Source organism: Pongo pygmaeus, chromosome 16 (assembly GCF_028885625.2).
Source record: "Pongo pygmaeus isolate AG05252 chromosome 16, NHGRI_mPonPyg2-v2.0_pri, whole genome shotgun sequence".
In the NCBI taxonomy this organism is placed as follows: Eukaryota; Metazoa; Chordata; class Mammalia; order Primates; family Hominidae; genus Pongo; species Pongo pygmaeus.
Window position 1 is genome coordinate 50795225 of NC_072389.2, and position 16805 is coordinate 50812029.

General features: G+C 38.8%; 1 protein-coding gene and 1 pseudogene across 10 annotated transcripts in view; one reads left to right on the top strand and one right to left on the bottom strand.

Annotated features, from left to right (window-relative positions):
* Positions 1-14599, top strand: part of BLOC1S6 (biogenesis of lysosomal organelles complex 1 subunit 6) — a 77091-nt gene extending 62492 nt beyond the window's left edge. For 9 of the 10 annotated variants that reach the window (XM_054450667.2, XM_054450669.2, XM_054450662.2 and 6 more), the window contains 3 exons: positions 8054-8141; positions 10353-10439; positions 11315-14599. In XM_054450667.2, the coding sequence (XP_054306642.1) occupies positions 8054-8141; positions 10353-10439; positions 11315-11434 (295 nt within the window). In that variant the 3' untranslated portion in view covers positions 11435-14599. The other variant, XM_054450671.1, reaches the window with a different exon arrangement.
* On the bottom strand, positions 11948-16478 carry LOC129013847 (proteasome subunit beta type-3-like; annotated as a pseudogene).
* Positions 16479-16805: the final 327 nt, after the last annotated feature.

Sequence of the window (16805 nt, forward strand, 5' to 3'; positions counted from 1 at the left end):
GAGTTGAAAAATTGCCTCCATAAAAGTCACACTTGTTTTCAGTTGCTAGTTCAAATGAGTTGCCAGAGATCTGTAAGTATCTTTTCTGAGATGACCTGTTTCATTCCCAGTAGATAACTTTACTAGTAAGTAAAGATTGGAGGATATGTTAAGAAAACAGCTTAAGATAGAACAGAACCCATAGAGTGGGATCAGTATACAAAAATATATACTCTGGCTTTATTAGCTCCCATCCACAGACAACAGACTCAGCTTCTGCCTCCTCCTGGGTTGGGACCTCTCTGGATAGCCCAGGCTGGCCTGTCTGTCATTTCTTTCTGTGGTGCTCAGCTTTACACTGGCTACAAACTGCTGCTGCTCTGAGACCTACCCTTTGAAAACTTACTTAAGAGGCCTTTATTAGGGCAAAAGGAGAGGAATAATAACTGTGCTTATTTTATGATTATAAGTAATGTTATAATCCTTAGTGTTAAGGTGCTAAATGCATATAAAAGTGGTACTGAGGCCGGGTGCGGTGGCTTACACCTGTAATCCCAGCACTTTGGGAGGCTGAGGCGGGTGGATCACTTGAGGTCGGGAGTTTGAGACCACCCTGGCGAAACCCTGTCTCTACTAAAAATACAAAAAATTAGCTGGGCATGGTGATGTGCACCTGTAGCCCTAGCTACTTGGGAGGCTGAGGCAGGAGAATCGCTTGAACCCAGGGGGCTGTTTGTGGTGAGCTGAGATCTGTGCCACTGCACTCCAGCCCAGGTGACAGAGTGAGACTCTGTCTCTGAAAAAAAAAAAAAAAGTGGTACTGAGTTATTCTAAGACTACATGTATACTACCATAGTTAGGGAGTTGGCAACCTTCTCAGTTTTGTGCTAATCCCAAACAAGATTTTTTTTATCCCTAGTGCGTGATATACCTTATATTTTGATGCCAATCAATCCTTGTTGTATGAGGTGTGATAGGCTGAAGGAAGGTAAGAAACTCTGCAAGCAAACATATCTGAAAAACACTTTACTTGCAGGAAGCTGGGAATCAAGTTTTAATTGCAGAGTTTAATTGATGATGATATTGTCTAAAATTTAGTGTTTTGAATAGCCCCTACTTATCTTCCTAGGCACCCAGACAACAATGATTATTTTGACGACGATAATAAAATTAGCTACTGTTTGTTACTATGTGTACTATATGACCAGCACTTTAACATATCTCAGTTACTCCTGACACCAACTTTATGAAGTATCTAGTATTATCCTCGTTTACAATTGAGGAAACTGAGGCTCAGAGAGGTTAAGTAATTTGAAAAAGATGACACAGGTAGTAGTAGAATTAACTATTGAATATGATGCATTAGTAGTTAATATGCTTCTTGACTGTTAAGGAAAGGTAAACAAATTTCAGAGAAAGGAAAAAGAGGATTTCCTCCTCTTTTTCCCATCTCTCCACAAATTTCACTATTAATAAAGATATAGGTGAAAGAGTACTGGACTGAGAGGCACCTGGATTCTAGTCCTGGCTCTGCCATCAAACCTTTGGTAAAGCCTCTTCACCATTATAGAAACAGGCCCACAGAGAAGTAAAGGAGAAGATAGTGGTAGGTAGGGATTGAGTTTATTTTGTAGCTAACAATGAGTAAGGAAGACCAAGAAAAAAATTTAGCTTTATATATAAGAAAGGTTATAAATATTCATTTATATGTATTTATCATTTTAAGAACATTGGAAACTAAAGTAGCCACAGAGGTGCAGTTGTCAGTGGCCTCCGTGGAGCTCCCTTAGAGATAATTCACACTTGGAACTTGTAAGGAAGTAGCTTTTCTCTCAGATAATCATTCCTCAGACACTGCATTAAGGCTTCACAAACATTGTCAGCATGTTTACTGTAAATTACACAAAGCTTCAAGGGAATGAAGTTGAGTCATCTTTTCTGCCCCACTGTATTCTCTGGAACTTTCTCCCTTTTTTTGAGACTGAGTCTCATTCTGTAACCCAGGTTGGAGTGCAGTGGTGGGATCTCGGCTCACTGCAACCTCCGCCTCCTGGGTTCAAGAGATTCTCCTGCCTCAGCCTCCCAAGTAGATGGGATTACAAGTGTGCACCACTCCGCCCAGCTAATTTTTTTGTATTTTTAGTAGAGACGGGTTTCACCATGTTGGCCAGGCTGGTTTGGAACTCCTGACCTCAAGTGATCTGCCCACCTGGGCCTCCCAAAGTCCTAGGATTACAGGTGTGAGCCACTGTGCCCAGCCACATTCTCTGGAACCTTCTTTGAGAGTGGTCAGACTTACGGGTCAGGAAAGCACTGTACTTAAAGTTACAGTTGTATTATAAAGGGTACAGATCAGGACGAGCCAATGCAGAGACACACAGGGTAGTGCCTGGGAGGTTCCTGAACACAAAACTTTTGTTTCCTCTCCCAGTGAGAGGAAACCCCCGCTGCCACCACATCAGTGTGTTCAGCAGCTTGGCGTTCGAGGCTGCAGTGAACCATGGTCATGCCACTGTGCCCTAGCCTGGGTGACAGAGTGAGACCCTATCTCAACAACAAAAATTTAGTCTTTTAATCTATGTACTTGGAATGTCTCTATTATTTAGATGTTCTTTCTTTGTTATTTTTCATTAGCCTCCCATCTTGAAGCTCTAGGGGCCCATCATGAGTCACTTGATTAGCGTAAACTCAGGTGTGATCCAAGGAGCTCATAGATAACAAAGACACTTCTGTCACTTGGAAAATTCCAAGGATTTTAGAAGCTCTGTGCCAGAAACTTGGGACAAAGATCAGACAAATTCTTTGTTAGATAACAGGTGTCTTCAGATCTTTTGCTCATTTTAAAATTGGATTGTTTTTCTTATTGTTGACTTTTAAGAGTTCTTTGTATATTTTTGATATGAGTCCTTTATGTGTTTTGCAAATATTTTCTCCAAGACTGTGGTTTGTCTTATTACTCTCTTTACAGTGTCTTTTGCAGAGCAGGAGTTTTTAATTTTAATAAATTTATTTAATAAATAAGAAAAAATATAATCAGTTTTTTCTTTTATGAATTGTGCTTTTGGTAGTGTATCTCAAAACTCATCACCAAACCAAGGTCACCTAGATTTTCTCCTGTGTTTTCTTCTAGAAGTTCTAGTTTTGCAATTTACATTTAGACCTATGATTTATTTTGAGTTAATTTTTTTTTTTTTGTTTTGAGATGGAGTTTCGCTCTTGTTGCCCAGGCAGTAGTGCAATGGCACGATCTCGGCTCACCACAACGTCTGCCTCCTGGGTTCAAGCGATTCTCCTGCCTCAGCCTCCTGAGTAGCTGGGATTACAGGCATGCACCACCACGCCTGTCTAATTTTTGTACTTTTAGTAGAGATGGAGTTTCTCCATGTTGTTCAGGCTGGTCTGGGACCTCAGGTGATCCGCCTGCCTTGGCCTCCCAAAGTGCTGGGATTACAGGTGTGAGCCACTGGGCCCGGCCTATTCTGAGTTAATTTTTATGGAGGCTTGTAAGGTCTGTGTCTATTAATAGATACATTTCTTTGCGCATGGATATCCCGTTGCTTCAGCACCATTTATTGTTGTTTGAGACAGGGTCTCACTCTGTTGCCCAGGCTGGAGTGCAGTGGCACAGCCTTAGCTCACTGCAGCCTCCATTTCTTGGGCTCAAGTGATCCTTCCATCTCAGCCTCCCAAGTAGCTGGGACTACAGGCGCACACCACCACATCTGGCCGATTTTTGTATTTTTTGTAGAGATGGGGTTTCACCATATTGCCCTGGCTGGTCTTGAATTCCTAGGCTCAAGTGATCCTCCTGCCTTGGCCTCCCAAAGTGCTGGGATTACAGGTGTGAGCCACTGTACCTGGCCACCATTTGTTGAAAAAACTATCCTTTCTCCACTGCATTACCTTTGCACCTTTGTCAAAGAGAAGTTTATTGTTTTTGTGTAGGTTTATTTAAGGATTTTCTATTCTGTTCCATTGATCAGTATGTCTGTTCTTTTGCCAGTACCATGCTGTCTTGATTTCTGTAGCTTTTTGTTGTTGTCATTGTTTTTTTTTTTTTTTTTGAGACAGGGTCTCACTTTGTTGCCCAGGCTGGAATGCAGTGGCGCGATCTCAGCTCACTGCAACCTCTGCCTCTCAGGTTCAAGTGATTCTTGCACCTCAGCTGGGATTCTTGCACCTCACCAAGTAGCTGGGATTACAAGTGCGTGCCACCACGCCCAGCTAATTTTTGTATTTTTTGTAGAGATGGGGTTTCACCATGTTGGCCAGGCTGATCTTGAACTCCTGACCTCAGGTGATCCCCCGCCTCAGGCTCCCAAAGTGCTGGGATTACAAGAGTGAGTCACTGTGCCTGGCCAGATTTCTGTAGCTTTATAATAAGTATTGAAATTGGGTACTGTGAGTCTTCTAATTTTGTTCTTCAGTATTGTATTGGCTCTTCTAAGTCTTTGCCTTTCCGTATGAACTTTAAAACAGTTTGTTGATATCTATACAATAACTTGCTGGGATTTTGATTGGGATTGCATTGAATCCTTAGATCAAGTTGGGAATAATTTGCATCTTAAAAAATATTGAAGGGCTGGGTGTGGTGGTTGACGCTGGTAATCCAAGCACTTTGGGAGCCTGGGGCAGAAGGATCTCTTGAGGCCAGGAGTTGGAGACCAGCCTGGGTAATGTAATGAGACCTGTCTCTACAAAAAAATTTAAAAAGTCAGCCTGGCATGGTGGTGTGCACCTGTAGTCATAGCTACTTGGGAGGCTGAGGCAGAGGATCCCTTGAACCAGGAGTTCGAGGCTGCAGTGAACTATGATCATGCCACTGCAGTCCAGCTTGGGTGACAGAGTGAGACCCTATCTGAACAACAACAACAACAGTTGAGTCTTTTAATCTGTGTACTTGGAGTGTCTCTCTGTTATTTAAATTTTCTTTGATATTTTTCATTAGAGTTTTATACTTTTTGCATATAGATCCTGTACATATTTTGTTGTATTTGTACCACAGTATTTCACTGGGGATGGGGAGCTACTATAAATGGTATTGTTTTTTAAATTTCAAATTCATTGCTGGTACATAGGAAAGAAATTGACTTCTGTATATTAACCTTGTATCCTGAAATCTTACTATACTTGCCTATTAGTTTCAGGAGGTTTCTTGTTGAATCTTTGGGAATTTCCACATAGGAAATCATCTGGGAACAAAGACAGTATTATTTCTTTCTTCTCAATTTGTATACCTTTTATTTCTTTTTCTTGTCTTACTGTATTAGCTTGGACTTAAAGTATGATGTTGAATAGGAGTTGTGAGAGGGGACATAGCTTGTTCTAGTTTTAGGAGAAAATTATGTAGTTTCTCACCCTAAATGTTAGCTGCAGGTTTTTCAAGGTATTCCTTATTAAGTTGAGGAAGATCCTCTCTCTTCTTAGTTTGTTGATGGTTTATAGTCATGAATAGATGCTGGATTTTGTCAAATGCTTTTTCTACATCAATTGATAGGACCATATAATTTTTCTTCTTTAGCCTGTTGATGTGGTAGATTACATTGATTGAATTTTTGAGTATTGAACCAGCTTTGTGTATTTGGAAGAAATTTTACTTGGTTGTGGTATGTAATTCTTTTTACACATTGTTGGATTCAATTTGCTAATATTTTGTTGAGTTTTGTATCAATGTTCATGAGAGATACTGGTCTATAGTTTTTCTTTCTTGTAATATCTTTATCTGGTTTGGCTTTAGGGTAATGCTAGCCTTATAGAATGAGTTGGGAGGTGCTCCTTTTGCTTGTGCAGTTGTTGCCCTTTATCCAAAGGAGGATATGTTCCAAGACCACTAGTGGATACAATATTTTAAATAATTTTGTGCATGAAACAAAGTTTTGACTGTGACTCATCACATGAGGTCAGGTGGGTCATTCATTGTCCAAACATTTCAGGTTTTGCAACATTTTGGATTTTCAGATTATGGATGTCAACCTTGATACACTATGTTTTTTCCTATACTTACATACCTATGATAAAGTTTAATTTATAAGTTAGGCATAGTAAGAGATTAACAGCAATAACTAATAATAAAATAGAGCAGTTATACTATAATAAAAGTTAAGTGAATGTGGTCTCTCTCTCAAAATATCTTATTGTGCTGTACTCACCCTTCTTGTGATGATATGAGATGACATAGTACAGCTGCGGTTGACTGCAGGTGCCTCAAACTGAAGAAAGCAGAACTGCAGATAAAGGAGGACTGACATATTTTCTGGAAGAGACTGTGGGGAATTGGTATCATTTCTTCCTTAAATGTTTGGTAAAAATTACCAGTGAAGCCATTTGGTCCCGGTACTGTCTTTTTTGGAAGGTTATTACTTACTGATTCAATTTGTCTAATAAATATAGGCCTACATAAACTTTCTGTTTCTCCTTGTATAAGTTTTGGTAGTTTGTATCTTTCAAAGAATTAGTCCATTCCATCCACATTATCAAATTTATGAGCACTGAGTTGTTGAAAGTATTCATTTATTATCCTTTTAATGTCATGGGATCAGTGGTGATTACTGCTCTTTCATGAATAATACTAATACTTCGGGTTTTTTTTTCTTGATTGGTCTCACTAGAGGTTTATCAATCTTATTGATCTTTTAAAGAACCACCTTTTTGTCTCATTGATTTTTTTTGTTTTCCCCCTTCTATTGTTTTCTAGTTCTAACAGCCTGTTTTTGCTGTCCTGCTTATCTCGGATGGTTGACTTGCTGAGTTTTCCTCTCATCCATTCTGTATTTCACTTTCTGTGATCTAGGACACAGTTTATTTATTTATTTATTTATTTATTTATTTATTTATTTATTTATATTTGTAGAGATGGGGTCTCACCCTGTCACATAGGCTATAGTACAGTGGTGTGATTATAACTCACTGCAGCTTCTAACTCCTGGCTCAAGCAATCCTTCTGCCTCAGCCTCCCAAGTAGCTCGGACCGCAGGTGCGTGCCACCACACCCAGCTCATTTTTTATTTATTTTATTTTATTTTATTTTATTTTTTATTTTTGTAGAGGGTCTTGCTTTGTTGTCCACACTGGTCTCAAATTCCTGGCTTCAAGCAATCCTCCTTCCTTGGCCTCCCAAAGTGCTGGGATTATAGGCATGAACCACTGTGCCCAGCCAAGAGACGAATTTATGACCTGTAGGGTATGCCAGACTCAGTGCTGGATAGTAGAGATGTTGTAATTGCCCTCAGCCTCTTTGTTGCTATTTCTTTTTTTAATCATTATTCTCTAGATAGCACAGTTTTACAAGCAAATCACATCATATTTTTCTTTGTAGCATTCTTTAAAATATTCAGGTAGGTGACCCTTTTAATGTCACTTATTCCTGTGATCCTAACATTGATTGATGTGGAAAGAAATATCAAGGAAGTTGGCTTTTAAGTTGGCTTTTCTTCCTCAATAAGTTTTGAATCAGAATTGTAATGAGAAACATTAGAAATTATCTGGTCTGACCTTCTCACTTTGTAAATGAGGAGATTTAGGCCAGAGAAATAAACTGAATTTCTAAGATCATATAACAAACTGGCTGTTGGCCGGGGAAAGCTATGATTTCCAGTCCTATGCTTTTTTCATCTTGCTGCTTAATTATTCTTTTTGACTTAACTGTCCCTTGATACTGCATCTTTCTCAACTCTAATCTGAAAAGCCATTGTTCCTCATTTCCTTTATGGGAATGTTGCAATTTTAAGATATATAAAACATTGAACTTCTTGGGAAAAATACTATAAAAAACTTCTTTTTTGGAATAATACAGAGAGTTGTTAAAAGTAACAAGTAATAAAATACTTTTAAATGATTGGATTATTTTAGTTATTAGAAATTGAAGCAAGAATAAAAGACACATTTAGTTATCAGAATGTGGCTTTAAAATATTATTTTGAAAAATCTTATTCTATATTAAATAAACCTTAGAGAGTTAATACATTTCCTACTTAATTTCTAACTGTTACCATTAACCAAGATGAATATGATTCCTTTTAATGGACTGGTACTTTAAATATGTAGAGTTTGTCTTGGCTATGTGTTTTTGTTTCAGACAGAACCAAGTTGTATTGTTAGACACACTGGAACAAGAGATTTCAAAATTTAAAGAATGTCATTCTATGTTGGATATTAATGCTTTGGTAAGTATGATTTAGTTGATGTAATTTAATGACATCTTGTCTTAGCAATAGCTAGATTTTAAGTTTAGAATTTGTCTTTTTAACAAGAAACCTTGATTGAACTTCTATTGTGTTGAATTGTTATCTTTCAAATGTTGAATTTGTAGTAGGAAATTGAACTTATTTGTGCATTTGGAATAGATCTGCTTATGATTGAAGACTTAGAGAACTGAGACTTGGCACAGTGGCTCATACCTGTAATCCCAGCACTTTGGGAGGCTGAGGCAGGAGGACTGCTTGAGCCCAGCAGTTCAAGACCAGCCTGGGCTACATAGTGAGAACCCATCTCTACAAAAAGTAATTTAAAAAAATAGCTGGGCGTGGTGGCACATGCCTGTAGTCCCAGCTATTCCAGAAGCTGAGGTGGAAGGAGTGCTTGAGCCCAGGAGGTCGAGGCCACAAGTGAGCTGTGATTGTGACACTGTACTCCAGCCTGGGTGACAAAGGGAGACCCTATCTCAAAAAAAAAAAAAAAAAAAAAGAGCGAACTGGAAGTAAAGAACCTTTGGGGTACCATTTTTTTTTTTCTTTAAAGAAAGTGCATTTCTCTTTACCAATTACATGGTTTCTCAAATTAGCATTTTATTTAATTATATGGCATATTCATAATGCTATAATAAATTAATGCCATAGGCTGAAGTGGACACTTTGAGAATGATCAATTATATCTTTCAATATAAATAGTTGAACAGTTGAATTTCATCAGAAGTTCTATAGCTTTTTGATGAGAGGAAGTGATACTCTGTATTATAAGAAACAAGGAATTAACCAAAAAAAGGAACTTGTTGCTACCTTTATTTTCTGATGAACATTAAAAATAGTTTTGTTTGTTGGCGGGGCATGGTGACTTATGACTCTAATCCCAGCACTTTGCGAGGCTGAGGTAGGAGGACTGCTTGAGGCCTGGAGTTTAAGACCAACCTAGCCAATGTAGCAAGACCCCATCTCTTAAGAAAAAAAGAAGCTGGGTTTATATGACTGTAGCCATTCATGCATACCTCAAAAAATGGACTTTTCTTTGGACAAAGGTGGTTTACTAATGTTTTCCATTTATAACAGTTAAAAACAAAGTTCATATTCTCTGACATTAGAGGCCTGTGGAAGTAAATACAGAGTCATCTGCCCGGTAGTTCCTGGTTTCTTGTGAGGGAGGTGGGCAAGGCTACACTGACCTACTTTTGTGTTCCCCACTGAAATCCTGTTGCAACAGAAGGAATATTTGTTGAATGAATGAATGTTGAATGAATTAACTAAGCAGATGTAATACTGTTGCTTTAGTCTGAAGGGGCAGGATGGAGTCTTCCTCTTTTTTCTTCTCTTAGTCAAGAGTAGTTTTTATTACCATCTGGGAACTGAAAACTGGAAGGCCCAGGATATGTAAAAAGGGACTGTAACTTCTGAGCTAATCAGACAATGACTTTACTTGCAGCTACATTAAGGCCGTGAATCTCTCTACTGACATTTCTTTCATTTCTTCTCTTTCTGTAACCTTGTCTGAAAATAGGGTGCATTTCTCCTTCTCTCTGACATCTCTAGGCTTGCATCATCCTCCCATCTTCTCCTGACATAAGACTTCATTTTAGATTATGCAGGTTGGCTGAGTTGTAAAGTCTGTACTTAACGACTCCTCAAGAAGGAGAGTGTCCTCACAGAGATCATTCTGCTTAGTCTGACTAAAGGAGCCCAAGGAATGGGATTAAACTTTTTCACAGTCCTCTCTGTCCAGGGCTCTGTGGCCACAGCTTGGGTTTTCCTTATGGGCAGACACTTCACTTAAACTATTTCATGTGCTCTGGCTCAGTCTCTCTCTTGTAAAGGCAGAGAGAATGTTTTACTTTTCTTAAATGAAACTGATAGCATTATTAGATAGTCTTATCTGAAATTTTAGAATTATATATTTTTAAAGTAAAATATTGTCTATGCCCATCTTAATGTAAATGTCTATTTTATGTTTAGTAACACTTTTGTCAATCTGAACTAAATCAAATGTCTTTCAAATCCTACTAACAATATAAGGAAATCTTTATTTTGGAATTAAAATGTGAAGATAAGGCTGTAAAAATTTTGACCAATTTAGGAAGCACAAACTGTCATTTATATATTGCCTTATTTATTCATTTTGATATTTTAGTCTATTTTAACTTGACTTTTCATTTATTTTTCCATGTTAAGTTTGCTGAGGCTAAACACTATCATGCCAAGTTGGTGAATATAAGAAAAGAGATGCTGATGCTTCATGAAAAAACATCAAAGTTAAAAGTGAGTTGAAAATTCTTTCACATTCTTTACAAAAGTAGAGGTTTAATTGTCTTTGTTGTTGTTTTTTTTCAGTATTCTTTTTTTTTTGAGACAGAGTTTTGCTGTTGCCGCCCAGGCTGGAGTGCAGTGGTGCAATCTCGGCTCACTGCAACCTCTGCCTCCCGGGTTGAAGCGATTCTTCTGCCTCAGCTACCCAGGTAGCTGGGATTACAGGTGCCCGCCACCACGCCCACCTAATTTTTGTATTTTTAGTAGAGACAGGGTTTTACCATGTTGGCCAGGCTGGTCTCAAACTCCTGACCTCAGGTGATACGCCCGCCTTGGCCTCCCAAAGTGCTGAGATTACAGGCGTGAGCCACTGTGCCTGGCCAGTATTCATATTTTGACTTTTATACCCTCATATACAATAGCATAATTAATTCATGGTACATTGTTTTCTTTTTAAAAATGTCATTGTTTAAGAAATATTAGAGACAGGGTCTCACTACGTTTCCAAGGCTGGTCTTAAACTCCTGTGCTCAAGCAGCCCTCTGGCCTCGACCTCCCTAAGTGCTAGGATTACAGATATGAGCCACTGTGTGCAGCCTTAAAAATGTCATTTTTTTTTCAACTGGGCTCCGAGCATTTTTACTAATAGCTGGGCTGATAGGCTTAGATTTTCTGGATATGCCCTACAGTTCTCATTTAATAAGAGTTTAGAGCAACAAATTTTTTTGAATCAAAGGGACCTTAAATTATCCCAAATTTAAATGTCCAAGATGAAGTTTATTAGTGTGAATGAATTACCTCAAAGCAGAGCACTGTTATTTTCAAATTAGGCTAAACCTGTAACCCCTGATTGCTTTCTTGGTTTTTAAATTTTTTTTTTAACACAGAAAAGAGCACTTAAACTGCAGCAGAAGAGGCAAAAAGAAGAGTTGGAAAGGGAGCAGCAACGAGAGAAGGAGTTTGAAAGAGAAAAGCAGTTAACTGCCAGACCAGCCAAAAGGACGTGAAAAGCTGTGTTTGTGTGTTTTCTTCTCCTGTCCCATATTTGGGTTATGATGACTCAAGTGTAGACTGAAGTTGAGGTAGTGCCTTACGCCATTATGTCATATGTTGAAATCCTTATTCCGGTATTACTTTGTCTCCATGCCTTTTTTCCAAGTAGCAGACGTCATGTTGCTTGGTTTTTGATATTTATATGTAAGTTTTTCAAATTTTGTTTAATTTTAAAATTTATTATTTTGATCTTGAATTATTTATAAACTGGAAAGTGGTTTGATTATTGTGAGTCAAAACTCTAAGTGGTTAAAAATTAGTATGAATTTTTTAGCTTCTTAATGAATACAGATTTAAAACTCTCCAGTTCTTATTTTATGAAATGACTTGCCTTTCTGGTAATACAATGCTGACTTTTTAGTAATTGCCTTTTCATTACTTTGTTAAGAAGAAATGCCAGCTGTTTAATCACACCTACCCCTGGAAAAGAGGTAAGCCTTTTGAACAGTTGAGTTTCATCAGAAGCTCTATAGCTTTTTGGTGAGAGGAAGTGATACTCTTTATTACAAGAAACAAGGAATTAACAAAAATAAGGAACTTGTTGCTACCTTTCTTTTCTCTTGAACATTAAAAATAGTTTGGTTTGTGGACTGGGCATGGTGGCTTATGGGAAAGAGGTGAGCCTTTGAGAACAACATAATGGAAAAGTGCATGCACGGGAAATAACAGCACTTTAGGTGTAGTTCAGGTGAGCAAGATGCCAGATAGATTCTACTAACCATATACTCTTTCTGCTTCTTAGCGTCGTTGTCACTGCTTCTGTAGCTTTTGGGTTCAAAGTAGATTATATATATCCTAAAGCTTGGTGGAGGTGGTGGAGCTATCACACACTCAAATGAGCTTGTATATTTATAATACAATATAGTATTACAGTAACAGTTATCATACACTGAGATATAGTTTCTGTGCTTGTAAAAAATTCTTGAAGTGAGGCCGGGCGCGGTGGCTCACGCCTGTACTCCCAACACTTTGGGATGCCGAGGCGGGCGGATCACGAGGTCAAAAGATTGAGACCATCCTGGCCAACATGGTGAAACCCCGTCTCTACTAGAAATACAAAAATTAGCTGGGTGTGGTGGCGTGCGCCTATAGTCCCAGCTACTTGGGAGGCTGAGGCAGGAGAATCTCTTGAACCCGGGAGGCAGAGGTTGCAGTGAGCCAAGATTGTGCCACTGCACTCCAGCCTTGGTGACAGCGAGACTCCATCTCAAAAAAAAAAATAAATAAATAAATAAAGAAAGTTTCTTGAAGTGGAATGATGTACACCAACTACCCATTTTATAGATAATTACAGGGATGGCGAAAAATTAGTAAATAACTTCACAAAAGAGGCAGCATGATACCTTTAGTGTTTTCTAGAATTTTTTTCTGGATATTATATGTAAGAATTTATTGTTTGAAGGAAATATGAGGTTTCATTGTTTAAAATCAAGAGTGTATTGTTTACTGTTTTACAATATTATTTAATATCCAACTGGTCTCCAATCTCCATTACATAGGGACTGTACAAAGCCTGTGAAGATGTATGAATGGTATCTTTTATAATCCACAATACATTTTTGGTAAGATGGAATCACTACCTCTGATCACATATCAGGCTAACGATGGAGAAAGCATTACGTTTAAGTTGAGGGCTAAGAACTGGTTTGTTTAAAGGTTTAAATTGTTGGAAAGAGCATTTGCCTTCTTTAATGAATGATGGTCTCACAATTCAGTTGACTTTGATCTAATATTTAAGAATATAAATATATTTTATTTGAAAGGCTGAGTGTTGCCCTCAAACACTTGCTAAAACTGCCTAGGGCAGGATTCATTAGGGCTTGCAGACAATGTCACCTAAATTGCTGAATGTACTCATTGTAATATGATATCTGACAAAGGTAGTACAGTGTTTCTGAGTCATTTGGGACCAACTGCAGTGGTTGTTTAAAATGCTGGTTCCTGCACACAATTCTCTATCTACTGAAGCACATCTGTTTTCTTTGTTTGTTTTGCTTTGCTTTTTGTTTTTAAAGTTTCCCCCAGTGATTCCAGTGCACCTGAAAAGTTGAGAACCACAGGCTTAGTGGTAGGTTGGGGTTTCCCACACTAGGCTGCAAAGCATGATCACCTGGGAACGTTAACAAAAATACAGACATTCTCGATTCTTAGTGTAGTTATGATGTGGATCCCATGTATTTTTTAAAAAGCTCTCCAGATAATTTTGATGTCACGAGTCACTAGTATAGACTTTCTATCTAGCGAGTTGTATTATAAACAATGAAATACTTTAAAAGCTACCCAGTAACTCTTGGGATTAATTTTATGAAATAAATTCTGAGCTGCTGCTTTTGATATAGTCAGACTTAAGACAACCCCAGTAGACCGGCAATAGATATAGAATTCTGGTTAGTTAATTGAACTTTTGTGACCTGTTTAAAAACAAATCAAATTTATTGAACAAATGACAAGGCACAAATACTTTCAGAATTGTATTTCAGTTTTGAAGGTTTAAAAAAATGTGAAAATAAATATATATTAGTATCTTCTATTTTAAAGTCAATTGTAAACCAGAAGTACTGTTATTTTGTTGATTACAATCCAAAACTTTAGCTGTATTTCAGTAACAAAAACACACCTTACTAGACTGTGATGGCTCCCACCTGTAATCCCAGTGCTTTGGGAGGCTGAGGTGGGAAGATTCTTTGAATTCTGATTGCACCACTGAACTCCAGCCTGTATGACAGAGTGAAACCCTGTTTCTAAAAACAAAAACAAACAAACAATGTATCTTACTGACTAAACTGGAATGGAACTCATAATTAGTGTTGTATTTTTCTGCAAATTAGTGAATTGGTACTTGGGAGACTTGTGTTTTTTGTTGAAAAAAATTGCCTTTGTTTTGAAATTATATCACCGGTGTTCTGAACTAAAATGATGGGAGTTCATTTTGTATTTACTTTGCAGTAAGTATCATGTAAATATGCAATGTTGAATGTAATATAGATTGTGTCCTCATTGAGTTTTTGGGTGATACAGTTTATAAATATAACAGTTATACACCCTCATACATTCGTCTGATTTTGAGCTTGTAAGATGAGAACTGCTTTTTACACATTTAATAAAAAAAGTTCTCTGAATTATCTGATGTCATTTATCAAACATCCTTCTGTGCATAGCACTATATACTCCCCTTCATGTACATTATTTTAAACATTCCACTCTTTTCTCACCTGTTATCTTTCTCTTAATGTTCTCCATCTATTGTGTCACAAAATTATGGGTCCACTCATGAAATTTCTTTTAGAAAGGTGATAGAAAGGCCAGGCACGGTGGCTCATGCCTGTAATCCCAGCACTTTGGAAGGCCAAGGTGGGTGGATCACTTGAGGCCAGGAGTTCGAGACCAGCCCGGCCAACATGGCAAAATGCTGTCTCTACAAAAAATACAAAAATTAGCCGGGTATTGTGGTGCATGCCTGTAATCCCAGCTACTACTCAGGAGGCTGAGGCAGGAGAATCACTTGTACTGGGAGGCAGAGGTTGCAGTGAGCCGAGGTCGCACCACTGCACTCCAGCCTGGGTGACAGAGTGAGATCCTGTCTCAAAAAAAAAAAAGGGATAGAGGCCAGGCATGGTGGCTCATGCCTGTAATCCTAACACTTTGGGAGGCTGAGGCGGTTGGATCACTTGAGGTCAGGAGCTCGAGACCAGCCTGCAGCCTGGCCAACATGGTGAAACCCTGTCTCTACTAAAAATACAAAAATCAGCAGGGCGTGGTGGTGTGCTTGCACTCCAGCCTGGGCGAAAGAGCGAGAGCGAGACTCCATCTCAAAAAAAATAAAATAAGTAAATAAATAAATATGATAGTGTGAAAAGATTCTAGTCAAAGTAAACCAATTTCATAAAGTTTTTCACTTTTCTTTGAGAACAAAAATAATACCTACTATTAGTAGTTTGGTAGAAAGTGCTTCAAAAGGATCCCTGCATGTATGACTTATAAAAAATGAAAATTTCCAACTAATAGTATATTTTAGGTCAGATTTTTAACTTTTTTTTTTTTTTTTTAAGGCTATTTTATTTAAAAAAAAAGTGGGCTCTGCGAACAGGGTTAGTCCATTCAGGCCTTCAATCCTGGTGGTGATTTTGTCCTTTTCAATGATGTGGACAATAACTCCCATGTCTGACACTGCATCCTGGTCCGCAGCATCCAGCATGGCTTGAGAGATGCTTGCTTTTTTTTTTTTGAGACGGAGTCTCGCTCTGTCTCCCAGGCTGGAGTCCAGTGCCGTGATCTCTGCTCACTGCAAGCTCCACCTCCCGGGTTCACGCCATTCTCCTGCCTTAGCCTCCCTAGTGGCTGGGACTACAGGCGCCCGCCACCGCGCCCGGCTAATTCTTTGTATTTTTAGTAGAGACGGAGTTTCACTGTGTTAGCCAGGATGGTCTCGATCTCCTGACCTCATGATCCGCCCGCCTCGGCCTCCCAAAGTGCTGAGATTACAGGCGTGAGCCACCGCACCCGGCCGAGATGCTTTCAAACAGGTGTTCTGGATACATGCTGGGCTCCCAGAGGGACTCGCACTTTCCGTACATTTGTTTGGTGCAGGTTGCACTGACCACAAAGTCATCAGTTGCCATGGGGCAGCCTATGAGATTTAGAGAGCAAATGAAGGGCTTAAAGCTCTTTGGGTCCCACCCAGAAATGACTGGCTCAGTATAGTAGGGGCAAACTGTTTCTCATACAAGAGGTTGGCCGCTATGCTCATGAGAGTATGAGCCAACCTTTCTTCAACTCATACAGGTTCAGCTGGAACTTAAGGCACTGGGCAACTGTCTGGACGTCCGTGGCAAGCCCGGCTAGACCGGTGTACGGCCAGTCACCCATGAGTGAGATCTTCTGAAAGTCCGTGGTCACCATCTGGGCCTGGATCCTGAAGCACCTGTCTGTGGCGATAGCCACACTGTTCTTCCCCTTCATGGCCATGACAGGCCCTCCATTATAGGACATAATAGACATGACTGTGGTGTGCTAGGACCCCTTCATCCAGATTTTTAATTTTTTTAACCTTGGAGTTTTTGGATCCCTGAGGGAGGAACTTCTGTGAATGGTTTTTGGAGAGGACACAAACCCTTATAATTATATCACAGAATTTTGTGTATGTGTATTTCCCAGGATTGGGTCTACAGATTTCATCAGATTCATATGATGAATCTATCTATAAAATTTCCTACAAAGCAGTGATTCTTGATCATGAAACCTCCAAGCCTCATTGTGCACACATTTAAAAAGTTACTTGGTTTCTAAAAATTTCTTTTGATGAAGATAGTTCTTATATAGGTTTGT